Source organism: Myxine glutinosa, chromosome 5 (genome assembly GCF_964187855.1).
Source record: "Myxine glutinosa chromosome 5, kmMyxGlut1.1, whole genome shotgun sequence".
In the NCBI taxonomy this organism is placed as follows: Eukaryota; Metazoa; Chordata; class Myxini; order Myxiniformes; family Myxinidae; genus Myxine; species Myxine glutinosa.
In genome coordinates this window covers 156050593-156067165 of record NC_136265.1, presented here as the reverse complement: position 1 = coordinate 156067165, position 16573 = coordinate 156050593, and the positions used below count along the sequence as shown (strand labels likewise).

The following is a 16573-nucleotide window of genomic DNA, read 5'->3' as shown; positions in this document are numbered from 1 at the left end:
CCAGAACTTCGTTAGCTTGATCGCGGCAGCGTTGGTGGCCATCGCGCGTTCAGGGGAACAGCAACGGCTGAACCAGTCGGAGGTCACCAGTGTGGTGGTGCTGGGCACACACGTTAAACAAAGGTAGGCCACAACGCTTTGGGTTAAGTCGAGCTCTTTATTCATTGCTCACTCATCAGCACTGCCGTGCTCGGGGCTGTGAGCCCGCGTGTATATCTGGAGGCCACGCCTCACCTGGGGCGTGGCCGACACCCACTGGTGCTCGGAATTATGTCACTGCGCCAGCGAGTCATCGTGTCCGCCACACTAGTATGATTTACTTTGATGGTATTTATGTTGCTAAGATGGCTTTCAGGTATGATTTATTTTCATTTAATGTGCTAAGATGTCATTTTTACGATGATTTATTTTGATTACATTTACATTTACGGTGCTAAGAAATATGTGCTTCCCAGTATGATTCATTTTGATTACATTTACGGTGCTAAGATGTGCTTCCTAGTACGATTTACTTTGATTACATGCATTTATGGTGCAAAGATTTGCTTCCTAGTGTGATATAAAATGATCATATTTACGGTGCTAAGATGTGCTTCCTAATAGGATTTATTTTTATTGCATTATTCCAAACATGTTTCAGGGTGAAAAAATCTGTTTTTTTTTAGCGTACAAGAAAAAAAAACTAAAAAAACTACCCAATGATTAACCGCCAGACTTACTGGGAGATATTAGAGGGGGGGGGGGGGGGGTGTGTGCAGTTCATGTTAATTTTGGGCAACCACTATAAATGTATTCTACTGGGTCCTACAAATCGAAAAAATGATGTCGCCATTTTTTTCTGTTGACCTTCAGTGACCTTGACTCAAGGTCAAAGTTCAAACGTCATTACATTTACAGTGACCATACTTCATTCAAAGTATACCGACCTACAGTCAAACTACATCGTACTCCTCGCTATCGACTTTGGCCTCAAGCTAATTGTTAATGTTATTTAAAATAATGTGTTATTTAAACGACTGACATATAGAATATGTTTAACATTTCCGTTTCTGAAATTATATTTTCTTGATTTTCACGTCCTCATTTCATACTCGATCTTGCTCTTCCATGAGCCTCGATCTTGCTCTTCCATGAGCCTCGATCTTGCTCTTCCATGAGCCTCGATCTTGCTCTTCCATGAGCCTCGATCTTGCTCTTCCATGAGCCTCGATCTTGCTCTTCCATGAGCCTCGATCTTGCTCCTCCATGAGCCTCGATCTTGCACAGAGAGAAAAACGTCAACGGCTCAAGCCTTTATTAACTTTGCATTGACGAGATAATTTACAACAATCTCCTTCATCCCAAACATCCCAATGTAAGCGTTGAACTTATAAAATGGGTTCATTTTTTGGTTACTGGTGAGAAAAACGATACAACAAACACCGTAATTGATCTCGATCTGCACTCTGCAGGCATTGGGTTCACCAGGATGACGACGTGACGTCATTGAACGTGCTGACCAATTACGTGTCGCGTCGCTTACGTTTCACCCCGTAATCCACCCAACGTGCACCAAACCTTTGTTCCCGGAACCAAAGCGCGAGTTTACTTCAACACAGCGGCTTGATCACAGGTAAACGGGATCATGGCGCTGGCGTTTCTCAGCTTCCTGTCGCCCACGACGTGGGTTCTGATCATCACCACCTGCGTGCTTTTTGCTATGTGAGTGTTTGGTGCTGCACGATCTTCATATATATACATATATCGTGCTCTTTGTACCGATTGCTTCGGTTTGTGAGGTAAATCGGTTAATTATCACAACCCTGATTTTACTTTCGCAGTTGTTTGACTTTGTACATTAAAGATTATCCCACGTTTTATATTCCGCAGCAGTGATTGCAAAAGTTTTGCTGAAACGTATCTGAAAGATGTCGATCACGTGATGTGTATCAAACTTTTTCCATCTGTGAGAATAATAACTCGTCTGATAACTTCTGGGAGTTTCGAGTTCGAATCGCGACCGAGTCATAGCAAAGACTTCACAAATGGTGCGTGCTGCTGCTTTCCTTGATGCTCAGCATAAAATAAAATAAACATAGGTTGGCAGCCATTGCACAGGCTTTGATGGACCTAATGACCTCGTGCGTCGACGTTCCTTGGAAGGACACTCATAATATCGTTACCACGTGCACGCAAAGTGAAAAGTGGTGTTAATCAATCACTTCATGTCTTATCAGTTTGTTGTTGGTTTATGATTGAGGAACAACTCATTTAAAATTGTTACATTTTGAACACAAATCGGAACATGAATTGGAAAGCAAACCCGAAGTTTATCAGTACTGTGCCGACCTGCCTGGCAGTCAAACAAAAGTGAAAATCATCCCAAACAAAAAAACTGTTTTAAGGACGTCGTAAAGGACACAAACAACCGGCACAAATACCCACTGGCGCAGCCATAGAACACCACAGTTTGGTGAACTCGGTTTGAGTGAAAACGATTGTGATTGGAGGATGGAAATCATTGGAATCTGCCGCGATGAAACTAACTCCAAGGGCCTTTCACTCACTCACCGCAGGCAGGTTGGTGGTCTTTCCGTCTTCTACCGGCTCCTCTCCGGCCTTGCCCCCCCCCCCCCAGCTCTCTCTGGGCTCTGTCCCCCAAATATTCCTACAGGTCGCACAAGATCTGCCTGCAACCCTCTTATGGTCAAACTGCCAAAATCAAGACTCTCTGCTCACCTTCACTCCTTCATTCCTCTTTTCGCCCGCCTCTGGAACAAATTCCCTCACTCTCTTCAATCCCACTCCTCCCTCCAGGTCTTTAAAACAGCTGTTCACCACCATCTCTTATCTTCCCCCATCCAAAACCTTGATCTTTTCTACCCCCGCTAATTTCACCCCAAATCCACTTTTCTGAAATACCAACTTCTGTCCTGGTTCTCCCACCCCCCCCCTCCCACGCCTCCCTCCCCCTCCTACACCTCCACCCCCCCCTCCCACGCCTACCCCCCCTCCCACGCCTCCTCCCCCCCCTCCCACGCCTCCTCCCCCCCTCCCACGCCTCCTCCCCCCAAGCCCTCTCCCTCCCACACATCTCCCGATGTCCCTGCTCTCAAATGTTGTGTTTGTGTGCTTCCCCTTCTCTCCCCATCTTGTCTACCACTCCCTCTTTTTATATATTTTGTTTGTCTGTTTGATTTGTTTGTGAAATGTTAGCTCTTCTCGATTCTGTATACAAAAAAAAAAGGAAAAAAAAGTGTGATCACATGACTGCAAGGCGCCATGTTGTAGTTCATCTTCGCCGAGCAAAGTGCTGTATTGAGTGAATCTTTGTGGACTCTGACATTTACATCTCGTCGTCATTATAATTTTTCATTCCAAAGTCTGTTTTGAGTGTAAAAGACGCCGTGCTGGTCAACATGGGCCAGTTCCAATTCATCAGACAGAGGAAGGAAGATGCATCTTTATCCTTGTGATCCAGGAAGGAGAAAAATATGGCACAGTAAAATTTGGCACGCGGAATGGAGAGCCTACAACGTCTCGTTTCTGTGTGCGGTGATGAGACCAGTTCTGTTGCTGTTTAAAACAAACTAACTGGAATCAGGACAAAATAGAAGTGAATACTTTAAATGGTAATTTACCCGCCATGAGAGAAAGGAATCCCCTTTTACAGATTCCCTTTCTCTCATGGCGGATCAATTACCATTTAAAGTATTGTTACGTGCTCCTCCCAGACCCCCTGGTCACGGTGTACCTCCGAGCCCCGAGAGGAGTGACGGCAGAAAAATGTGTTATTCTGTATGTCAAAGATCAAGGGAGAAGCCACCCCAATTGTTACTCCCAAACAAATATTGTATGAAGATCACGCAAGAATAACAGTACAACAATAATAGTATTCAAAAGTACAATCAATACGTCCTATAATGGTACCATCAGTTTTGTAATATTGAACTCGCTGTGCTCCAAGTGAGTAAAACCCGAACATTCCCCAATGTCTCTTATTCCCGGCTTCGAGACGAAATTGATTCGCTCCAGCGATCGCCAGAACGAGGTCCAATCGAGACCAGAATCCCGTGCGGATGGCAAGTACAGTCACACAGCTGAAGCTGTACAAAGGCGCCCTCAAGGCGCCTGGGAAATCCAAAGGCGCCCTACAGGCGACTGAGAGATCACACCCTCGGGTATGGACGAATTAACCTTCAAAAGGCCACGTCACACACACGCCCCAGATCGACGTCTGAATGCGGTGGAGATGGTCGAAAAGAGACGAAACCGCGAGCGAAGCACAAGTCCTGCGCGAGCCAAAATGGCTGACGACCCGGTCTTGTGGCGTATGACGATGACGTATGACGGTCGCACGGCGATGATTCTCTCCTGAATCGATCGCAAAATCTGACGCACAGGTTGACCGGTCACAGCGATGACAACTCTGTCGTAGGAATTCCTTTCCCAGGAACCCCGAAAGTTCACTTGCGACTTTCGTTCGACAACGTTCGCCCCTTGAAGGGACTCGCTTCTTGTCCGACTTCACTCGCCCCGCCCTCTTTTTCTCTCTTCTTCTTCATCGCCGTCCGGTTCCTGTTTCATTTTAAAAACGTTCCTTTTACCTTTTGACAATAATAATTGCTATTTCCCTCAAACAACAATAATAATAATACATGGAACCAGAAATGTCTCAAGTGGATGAAAGCCACCACAACGGAAGTGACGAATCCGTAACAGGATTTACTTATTTGTTTTAACTGTTGCTTCCATCCTCAAAGTTAGATACTTTTGTGCTGCCATGATTCATTACACGCCAAGTAGAATTAGGAGTTGTACCATGTGATGTCATATGTTGTGATAATATGATCTTGTAATGGGCAATCCCTTCTGTTATCTCACTATAATTCAACAAATGCCTGTCTGTCTGTTCGAAGGTACCGCAAAAACGGCTGAACCGATCGTAACGATATTTTGGGTGGGTATTCCTGGGACCCCTGGGAGTAAAATAGGCTATATTGTTTTTCCAATTTTTCCCAGTTTTCCAATTTTCCAGTTTTTCCAAACATGATGGAATAATATTTACCGACATGAACAGTGATGTGGCTTTTGTTGAAATTCTACAAATACTGTTTATTCTAGGTACCAGGAGAGAGTAGATCGACTTATGACGAACTCTTCCTATATAAACGTGCGGCTCCGAAGTAACATGGCAGCATGTGCAAAGTGATTTAGAAACAGGTGTAGCGGCCGCTTCCGTGTTACACATTCGGCGCGCACTCTTCACACATAAATGTGCGACTGAGAAAGACGTGTAGTGGCCGCTTCTGTTTTGTAGAATTCAATCTTTTTTCAAAATGGGCGCCATGTACTGTTTAGATTTTGATTCAACGGATGTTTATATGAATCGTTTAAAATAAAAAAGCCTTCAATTTCTGATATTTTGCCTTTTCATTTGGGCCTCCCGATTGAAGCCCTGCCCATAGGGTGGGTACCGTTACTAGTGAAACTAAAGCTGGATCCGACAATCAGTATATGTTGTCGTGAAAGTGTCCACAACACGATCCAATGAATCAAAAAGCTTCACACTTCGTTTCTTGTGGATGGCAAGGATCATTAATGATTTTAATCTTACATCAACCATGGTGGTTCTCAACTCACTCTTGATGAGCTTCATGGAGCTAAAGCTGCGTTCGCATTCACCACTTGATATTGACAGTTACGGCAATCGATGTTAGTCTGGCAATTTCAAAAAAAGCGTCTCTAAAATTCTGAATGTACCTGTGGAACCTTAGAAGCGTTGTTTGTTTTTCTTGCCGACGTTCAAAATGGAATTTGAGGCGCTTCAACTCACACTTGAGGGGTTCTAATTCTAAATTGCTCTGAAACTTAACTGCAAAGGCCATTAATGGTTTCTCGTCGAGGAATGACTTTGAAGCTGTCGGGGAATCCGAAATTGTCCCGATCGGGTGTTTTTATCTTGTAAATGTAATTCAAGTTGTCAAAATATCCAAATATCAGATCGCTGAATTAACGCCAGGGGGGTTGACTCAGCCTGTCATCCTTCCGAGGTCGGCTAATTGAGTACCAGTTCACTGGTAATTCCCTGTGTGTCGTAAAAGGCGATAAACAGGGTTGGTGGCAGGAAGGGCATCCGGCCGTAAAACATTGCTTCAAAAAGGGGACCAACAAAAACAACAACAACCACGGTGCCAGAAAAAGGCCAACCCCCGCTTTGCGGGGAAAAATGGCCTCCAAAGGTGGTTTTTAAAAAAAAAATCCAAATAATAAAATGATCTGTACGCGTCGACATGCATATGTCATGAAACATTACATATTACCTATACTGGTGTGGATTGGCTCGCCACACCCACCTCACCAAACGTCACCACACGTCACCACAGAGGCACGGGATTGTTTTAACTGAGGATAATGACCTGACTGAACTTGAGTTTCTGTATTGTCATGATTTACACCAATCACAATACAAACATTTCTTTTGTACAAATTTATTTGTAACATTGGTGATATTATTTGTAATTTATTTGTAATCTACAAATGTCCAAGTGGTCTAAAGCTCTAAATGGTCAAGTGCCCAAGCTGGCCTAATGGGTCTAAAGCATCTTACGGGTCTTTAGGGTGTTAATGGTGTTCGTGGTCTTTGATGATATTTGGGGGCTTTGGGGTCTCTTGGGTCTTCATGGTCTTAAGGGACTTTTGGATACTCTGGGTCTTTGGGGTATTTTGGGTTTTCTTGGTATTTTGGGTCATCTCAGGGGTATTTAGCATCGTTTGTGTCCTCTGGGTCTTTGTGGTATTTTGGGTTTTTGGGGTATTTTGGGTCGTCTCAGGGGTATTTAAGGGTCTTTTGGGTCATTAGGGGCTTGGTGGTCTTAAGAGTTGTGGGACTTAAAAAGTCTTCAAAGTGGTCTCGGCAGTCTAAAGGGTCGAAAGGTATATTCCAACGATACGTAAGTAATATACAGGATGCAACCAATGTTCAAACGGTACGTAATTAATAGCTGTGCAGTCACATGGCTTCACTGCCTCACACCTTCACGGACCGTGTTTTTCGGTTTTGTATATACTAGGGCATGCCCGTACTATATCTATATCTAAAATTATATCCCCCCCCTCTATTTACATGAAATGGTTTGGTCCAAAGCGAACGGCTTGCGAGTACGGTGACAATCCCCCCCCCCCCCCCCTCTATTTACATGAAATGGTTTGGTCCAAAGCGAACGGCTTGCGGAGTTTGGTAAAGAAAAGAAATCGCCATAGCGTGCCCAAACGCGCAGGAAAGCGAAAGAATCGCAAATTTAAGGAAATGCCCGTACTTCCGTAAGGAAGAGAAAAAAAATGAAAAGGAAAAACATTCCAAACCGCGAGGGAAAACAACACGGCACGTCGACACAACAACGTGTCCTGTGATTGGCCGTACGTGGCTGCCAGTAGCTGCCCCCAAAAAAAAGCTTTCACCGTCCGGCGACTGAATTTAAGGGGAAAAATAAAACGCTCTTCGCTTAAAACAACGCCCTTCGCTCTGACTGAATTGGGACAATGTTTTTATGTTTTTAATTGAATTACTATCCGTAATGGCGCACGCTCTCACGGGAGCTCCGGAAGGTCGTATATCGCAGTTACGATGAATCGCAAATTAGTTTTTATTAGTTTTATATTAGTTTTAAAACATAGTTTAACGCCAACATAGCGCCAACATAGTTTGCAAACGTGAAATAAATGAATACGCTCTCAAATGTGCCATCCGAGGCAGAGTGTGTTCGCCACGTTCGGCACACGCGATAGCTCGCTGCTCTCTGATTGGTTGAATCGTTTTTTGGACATAGCTCGGTAAGTAATTGTCCGATTAATATGAAACCTTGAAAAGGCACATCCTCGGGTCCCCAGCAATATACCTGGCAAGTTTCAAGTATATCGGACCCGTGGTTGTCGAGAAACAGCGGTCACAGACAAACAAACAAACAAACACACAGAGATTAGTGGAATTATAGATAGATATATATTTGAGGGTGAATAAGCTATTTTGGTCAGAAATGTACATACATACATAACCATATTCATTTGCTCCATTATAATAAGAGAAGAGAAGGGATGGGATGGGACCACACATAATCATGAATGGATCATACATTACATGCATGAAAACAACATTATTACTGTAGAAAACCATGAAACGTCACGGTGTAGCGACCCATGGGTCCCCCAAGCAAGACCAGCATCAGAATCTCCTTGCTCCAGCCGGTGACGTCACCGGCGGGGATCCGCGGCGCCAGAGTGGCTGGTCACGTGACCACCAAAGCGTGCCGCGCGTGCGGGTATAATCAGCTACACCTGTCGATCACGTGACCACCGAAGCACGCCTCGCTTGAGAGGTGTGGCTTTCGGTTTCGGTTTCGGTTTCTGGTTGTGCTTTATAATGCAGCCCGATAAACGGGCTTTACAGTGTTCCCGAGTTGGTTTTGAGAATAAATATCTTCTCGGACGAGTTTGTGTCTTGCCCGTCATTTCGTCCGTATCAAGCAAGAGCCCCGGCCCTTCACTGGTGACCCCAAATTTGAACACGCAACCCCGACTGCCCCCGCACGGATGCGGGGGCTGCGAACGGACACGGCAAGCATGCCCTAGCCAGGGAAGCCACCTAAGCTGGTGACGCCGGCTTCTCCCGCAAGGCTTCGGGCGCAGTTTCGAATACGGTTTCGAAATGCCGGAGTTTCGGAAACGACGACGGCCATGACTATGAGGTTCGCGCACCGCGCTTGGCTCGTCCTCTACGACCGGAGGGGCGAAGCTATTCTAAGACCCTCCGAAGGCACGGCTGCTTCGTCACCTTCGCGCGCACTGACATTGGCAGAACGGCTGCTTCGTCACCTTCGCGCGCACTGACGTTCACGGCACGGCCGCTTCGTCACCCTCGCGCACCTACAACTACAACCGCAACTACTTCTCTGACCCTGCAACCTTGGGAGGCCCGCGAGGAACCTCGGCAGCCTCCCCCGAGGCCTGGACCAGCCCCTCGGTTGGTTCACCCGCTTTTCGCGTGCACCGCTCGAGCCTTCTCGGCACTGCCCCCGCACACTGCAACCTCGGGAGGCCCGCGAGGAACCTCGGCAGCCTCCCCCGAGGACTTGCCCGGCCCCTCGGCCGCCCCCCGTCCACTGCATCCCCCGAGGCCTCGACCAGCCCCGCATCCTCGGGAGGCCCGCGAGGAACCTCGGCAGCCTCCCCCGAGGCCTGGACCAGCCCCTCGGTTGGCTCACCCGCTTTTCGCGTGCACCGCTCGAGCCTTCTCGGCACTGCACCCGCGAACTGCAACCTCGGGAGGCCCGCGAGGAACCTCGGCAGCCTCCCCCGAGGACTTACCCGGCCCCTCGGCCGCCCCCCCCGTCCTGCACCCCCCCCCCGTCCGACCACCCGCCACCACACCGGACCCCCCCCTGCCTGCACCCCCCGTCCGACCACCCGCCACCACACCGGACCCCCCCCCCCCACTCCCCCGCGACTGGCCAGGGGTCGTTTCGGTCGGGTCATCCGGACCCCCCTCAGGTTGACCTCCCTGGACCAAGTCCATTCTGGGGGGGCGTGTGTAGCGACCCATGGGTCCCCCAAGCAAGACCAGCATCAGAATCTCCTTGCTCCAGCCGGTGACGTCACCGGCGGGGATCCGCGGCGCCAGAGTGGCTGGTCACGTGACCACCAAAGCATGCCGCGCGTGCGGGTATAATCAGCTACACCTGTCGATCACGTGACCAGCGAAGCACGCCTCGCTTGAAAGGTGTGGCTTTCGGTTTCGGTTTCGGTTTCTGGTTGTGCTTTATAATGCAGCCCGATAAACGGGCTTTACAGTGTTCCCGAGTTGGTTTTGAGAATAAATATCTTCTCGGACGAGTTTGTGTCTTGCCCGTCATTTCGTCCGTATCAAGCAAGAGCCCCGGCTCTTCAACGGAATGTGATGTGTAATGGTGATGCTTTAAGGCAAGCTGAGCTAAATTAAACCTTGTCTTTGACTTGGCATACCTGGTGCATTCAAAGAGTTCTCTTGAAGTTATTAAAATTTAGGCTCATAGCAAAGGGTCTTGAGGGTCTCGTGGGGTTTTAATGGTATTGAGGGGTTGAAGTGTCTTGAGAGCCTTGAGGTATTAACGTGTCAAGGATCTTTAGGGTCTGAGGCATCTTAAGAGTCGTGAGCTTTAAATGGTGTAAAGCATCTAATGCAGGGGTCCCAGCCCTCCTATTTTTCCTATTTATTCCTACTTTTTAATAGGATCCTATAAATCTCCTATTTTTTGGTGGAAATTCCTATTTTTCCTATTTTTTAACCCTCAATGTTCCAAAATTTAAATTGATATATTAATTAGTAGAATTTCTGTATCTAAGCGTCAGAACAGACATTCCTATACCAATCGTCAGCCATGGAATTGCTTTCTGGGTCCATAATCGCAAGACAAATTTCCAAAACGACTTTAAGCTCAAATCCCCGAAGAACATATGTCTCTTTGTCTTTTTCTCGAAAACCGTTTGTTCGATCGATTTCACAAGTGGTGAGTGCATTTTTGAGGACTCAACAAAGTGCAGTGTTGAGGAAAAATTGAGTATGCAGTGATGACGTCACAAATAAATACTGTACGAAGTGGAGGCATGTCGTTTACACCATGGTGTAAAGTACGTGTTGTTATTGATCTCGACTGGAAATGATATGTATATCTTATGTATATTATGTTATTGTTATTTTTGACTTTGTCCAAATATTAAGTATATCCTTCCAAACAATTGTTTTACCTTTATGATTCGTGCTTCATGCTATTCAGTAACAGAATTATAAAAGATAAAATGAGATGAAAATAATATAACTATGTTTATCACGCATTTCTCTTGGATGATCTCATATACTTTGTGAAGAATGACTGAATGATACCTTGACCATTATCATTGTCCTTTGTCTTATTTCAAAAGTTCAGCTGAGCTCAATTTTTAAGGTTTGTACTTTACTTAGAGTAACAAAACCAACTGTGAACTTTGCGGTTATTCAGTTATTACTAACAACCTTTCCCTAAAGATTCTACCTGAAATTGAACTTTTCTACTAATTTGCTAAACATTGACATTTGATACTACATGTTTAACTCAATCTTTCGCTTATTACAATGAGATTGTATTTTGCCTAAAACTAATAGTATTTGGCAAAGAACTAATTCAATCGACAATTCACACATTTCATCATTTAATTGCAGATAATAAAGAAGGACCACGACACAAAATAGGGATTACAACTTAATTCTGTATACTTTCGTGTGATAGTTGCATATTCAGCTTTTAACAAAATTACAGTAGAATTAAAATTTACATACGCAATGCTGCACAATAGGTAATGCAAGCAATGTAGGACAATAAAAAAACAAACAAACAAAAAACAATAAAGACTGTTAAAGTCTTGTTGTTTCATAATCTCTCTGAAGATAGTACAACAACAATACCAAAGATACATAATTGAATTGTCATCGCTTAGCTTGAACTCAGATTAGTGTTCAAGCTATTCAGCAGTGGAGAAAATGCAATTATCGGGTGGTAAACATGTTAGGACATGTTATTTATCATCTTTCTTGTTTCAGGTATAATCTGCAGACCGGTAAGAAATTTGTTGATTTGCCTTTAAATTACTTTGTTTGTTCTCATTATTTTACTAACTTATGTTTCAGTTTTGAAAAAAAAAACTGTTTGGTTCACAGTTCTTTCCACTTCATGCGTTAACAGGTTAGGATTTTCTATGCTAATTCATTTAATCTTATCTCATATTTGTTTTCTTTTTGACAGGTATACTCCCAGCAGTATAATGCCTGGTGGGAGAACTAAATTTAACCCAGAGTGGTTGAAAAGTGGACATGGATGTAGGCTTTCTGACTGGTGTCAGCCTAGCAAGTCCTCAGTGTTCTCAGCTTACTGCTCGTTGTGCCATTCGGAAGTGAGGTGTGACAATCGGGGTGTGAAACAGCTGACACAACATGCCCAAAACAAAGGGCACCTGAAGCGTGCGAAGGAACTGCTGGGTGGGTCACAGACGTTGCTGACATTCGTTCAACCATCAACTTCATCTGCTTCAGCATCAGGGTCAGCTTCTACAGATGAGCCAAGTCGTGCAGCTTTAGTCTGTATGTCCAAAAAAGACGCTATTACAAAAGCAGAACTTCTATGGACATTGAAAGTTGTTCGTTCGAATCTGAGCTACTCTTCCTGTGACGGTTTGAAGGATCTTCTGCAGGCAATGTTTCCTGGTGTTATCCCGGATGGTTTCTCAATGAGCTCATCGAAAGTTTCATATCTCATTAGCGAAGCCACAGGTCCTTATTTTCAGGACATGATAGTCACTGATGTTAAGAATTCAGCTTCTGGCTTCAGCCTCATGTATGATGAAACCACCAATAAACAGAACTTGAAGCAACTAGAAATCCGTGTACGGTATTGGTCTGATGCCGAGGAACAGATATTAGTATTTCACCTCAACTTACCTCATGGGTCATGCAACTGGAGAAGATTTGTCCAGGAAAATAATCTCTGCCTTGGATGAATCGAAACTGCAGCTTCAGGATATTATCATGCTCGGCAGTGATGGGCCTAATGTGAGCACCACTGTGTGGAGACAGATTGACAAAACCATTCTCGACAACAGGGGCCCTGGTCTCCTTGATGTAGGGACATGTACTCTCCATACAGTACACAATGCTTTTGCCAAAGGACTTGCAGAGTACTGTGGAAACCTAACTGAGCTTGCAGTGGACATTTTCTACTGGTTCAAAGGCTCTGCTGCTAGATCTGTTGATTTTCAAGACATTCAGCATAAATTGGGTGCTGTTCCAAAAAAGCCTTTGAAGCATGTCGAGTGCAGGTGGTTGACACTGGGACCTGCAGTGGAGCGGCTGATAGAGATCTGGGAATCTCTCAAAGAGTATTTCTTGGTATTTCTTCCAAAGCAGCAGCCAAAGGACATGTTTAAACCCAGGTACAAAAGAATCAAAACAGAACTACAGCGACCGGAAATAAAAGCTCAACTGCATTTCCTGAAGTTCTTGGCAGCAACATTTGCAGAGTTCCTCACCTTCTTCCAGTCAGAGCAACCACTTGTGCACATTCTATATGACAAACTCCATGACCTGCTCAAAAAACTGATCAGAAGAATTATGAAGACTCCTTCAGTTGATGCTGTGAAAGACATCTCAAACCTTGATGTTTCCATTGTTGCAAACCAGCTGGAGAATGAATCCATGGGTGTGGGAGAGGATACCCGACGGTGTATCGCTAAGTTGAAAGTCTCTGAGAGGGAAAGGATGTATCTTGGGATGAGGAAGTGCTACCAGGCAGCCATAGTACACCTACAAAAGAAGCTTCCATTGACAAACAAAATCCTGAAGAATGCCAGATGTCTGCAGCCACAAAACAGGACTGCTGCATGGTCTCTTGAATCAGCCAAGAGCCTGTCCAGACAGCTGAAGAGGAATATTGACAGTGACAGCATTGCAGATGAATGGAAGGTGTACCAAGAGGAAGCCATTCCTACTGACTGGTCCCAGGAAACACAGGAGAATGAAGAAGAAGTCTGCATGAAGAGAGTGGACAGTTACTGGGGAAAAGTGTTGGCTTTAAAAGGCTGTACGGGAAACTGTAAATTCCCCCAAGTGAGACAAATGATAAGGATTGTCCTTGCACTGTCTCACGGAAACAGTGACGTGGAACGCGCGTTCTCAATCAGTGGGAAAAGTGTCACCAAGGAGAGAGTTAGTCTGAGCGAGGCATCAATCAATGGTCTCCGTGCAACAATGGATGGCATGAGATTGTATGGTGACCGGCCCGAAATGGTCCCAGTCACAAAGGGACTCCTCTCGTTAGGACGTTCTGCTCACATGCACTATATGCAGAGACTTGAAGAAGAACGAAAAGCCAAGGAAGATGAACAGAAAGCCAGGGAGAAAACCAGGCAAGAGAAAGAAGAAAGAGAGAGAACAGCTAAGATTGCTGTAGAGAAGGCAGCGGAGCTGTCTCGTAAGAGCGAGGACTTGAAGAAAACAGAGAAATCTCTGGCAGCAAAAGAGTCATCTCAGCAGATGTCACTGACTGTTAGCAACAGTCTGCTTGATCAAGCAAATAAAAAGCTTAAGGTGGCGCTTAAGAAAGGTGACATGACTGAAATTGCAGTAGCTCAGGCCATGCTTGAGTCTGCTCAGAAAAAGATTCAAGAGACACAGACTCGTATGGTGGAAACCAGGGAGGCGCAGAGAAAAGTGGAGAAGAAAAAGCAGACTTTGATAGAGTCCATGGTGGCTGCCAAAAAGAAGAAGTCATAGTTTTTGTTGTCGATGTTAAGACGGGTGGGCCCAAGTTCATTGGGGGTGTGTCCATGCCCATACATGTACATGTATTTGCATAAATCTTGCAGCAATAAAGCTACCGATGTTGTTCCAATGCTGAAATCTGTGCTATTACTTCCTAGGTTTTTCCTATTAAACTCCTATTTTTTGTGATCAGAATTCCTATTTTTCCTATTATTTTGTCAATCAAAGTGGCTGGGACCCCTGCTAATGGTATTGAGGGGGTAACGGGTCGAAAGGGTCTTTGAATGAGGGTCTAAAGTCAAAGGTCTGTAAAATGGTCTTGGGGATCTTTGAGGTCTCAAAGTTACATTTCAACAGCACGTAATTAATGCTACAGCACGCACATGAACAGTTGAGTTACAACATAGTGCCGATTGTTAAGTTTGCAAAACTCTATAGTATTCCACAGGTCTGACTAATGCAATGTTAGATTGGGTGGTGTAATAGACACTGCGTCAACGGCAGTAAAACCTGGAATTAATTTATGTATATTGTTACGTGGTCCCCTCGGTGACTACCTGGTCTCAGTGACCCCCGGACCGTGAGAGGACCTTCGCCAGCAAGTACTATTATCTATGCGCTTTCGCAACGCAATCCCTATGAATTCCACCCAAGATAAACTGATGTTCAATGATATATTTCCAGGGTAAGGATATCATACAATTTCAAGGATACAATCACGGATATATTCCCCGAGCAATCAACCATAAACAACCATCAACAATTCCCAATCCACAATCAATTCCCTATATGATTAAGATGGCCATCTTATATGTGTGTGTCCACTTCTGTACTCACGACCCCCTTTTGGTCTCTGCCCCTCACAATGTCTCTGGGCCCCTCCTGACCAAGATGCTGGTCGGCGTCGCCGCACTCGGGCGGTTGAACGAACCCCGGGTGGACGTGTTTCCACCGGGCAGGTATCGTACCAGGCACCGCGGCTGCAGCCCCTCGTGGCCACGCGAAGCGGGTACGGTAAAGCAAGCCAAAAGCCCCATGCCGCTTGCAAGGCGTGTTAGGCCCCAACGTGCGACCCGTACGCGTCTGTTTAGACGGTGCCGCGAACGGTGCCAGACGCGGGGTCGATGCACGGCCCCACGTCAACTTGATGTCTCCACCGGGTAGGTACACGTCCCGGTAACTCCTCTCGCCAGACGGGCTTCGGAACGCCGCTTTTCCACGCAGCGCAAGGTCGATCCCACCTTTCGTCGGAGCAGGGCGAGGAAGAAGAATAACCGTCGCTTTTCTTCCTCGTGTCTTTTCCTCTTCCGTTTCCGGTCACTTCCGTTTCCGGCCACTTTTCAGAAGGGCTCCTGACCCTCCAACCACAACAACCCTTAATCTACTACACACGGATAAGCAAAGACCTGAATGGTAATTCACATACATTCACATAAATATGTAACACTCCCCCCCTTCAAGAAAGAAAGTTTGAACCCAGCGAAAACTTTCTTTGCCGGCCAATTTGGAGAAACAAACCAGATAGCTCAACAACCCCCACATTATCAGTTCCCCCCGGGCACAGTTATCACTTAACAATAAAGCAACCAAAATTTTACCACAACCCCTCCAGATTACTCACTCTGGACTAAGCACCAGCAACGACATTGTCCCTGCCAAATCAAACTCCATCTCATGACCCTCTGACTTTGACCGTCAGTTTCTTGTGAATGAAGGTTAAGGGGTTGATCAAAGATCCAAAGTTAAGCAACTCGATAGCACTTTTTCCGGGAGGCCAAGCCGAGTATTCACTACATGGATGCCTTTAGGAACGTGGAGTTCACGGTTAGTCCGTGCAGGAAAGTTCTCTACATGGGCGCCTTGAGGAACGTGGAGTTCACGGTTAGTCCGTGCATGAAAGTTCACTACATGGACGCCTTTAGGAACGGCGTTCACGGTTAATCCGTGTAGGAATCTTGGCTCGGCGGCTCCGCCGCATTCAGTGCTTCAACTTCTCAGAACTTCCCTAATAATTATGGTGGGACCACTTGTCCCTGTAGTGTAGTCCCATGAATAGCGGTCTCCTTCTCGGCCACTACTTTGCCAATCCTTCCTTCGGGAGCTGCCGTAACTCAGGGAGCCTCCATAATAATATTGATTGCGGCCACCACCAAAACTACCGCCCAGTTGTCCTCTCCTGTAGACCTCTCGACGCCTACGAAATGCCTTCCCTACTGTTATGGTCCGACCCTCCAAATCCTTGCCATTCCAATTCTTCTCTGCCTCTCTGGCGTC

At 45.8% G+C, this 16573-nt stretch overlaps 1 protein-coding gene across 2 annotated transcripts in view; it reads left to right on the top strand.

Annotated features, from left to right (window-relative positions):
* Positions 1-1500: 1500 nt before the first annotated feature.
* LOC137426899 (cytochrome P450 3A24-like) overlaps positions 1501-16573 on the top strand; it is a 111887-nt gene continuing 96814 nt past the window's right edge. Inside the window, exon 1 of one of the 2 annotated variants that reach the window (XM_078778885.1) lies at positions 1501-1701. Coding sequence is in view for 1 of the 2 variants with exons in the window: in XM_078778884.1 (XP_078635010.1) it covers positions 1625-1701 (77 nt within the window). In the remaining variant the exon portion in view is untranslated. The remainder of the gene's footprint in view (positions 1702-16573) is intronic. The other variant, XM_078778884.1, reaches the window with a different exon arrangement.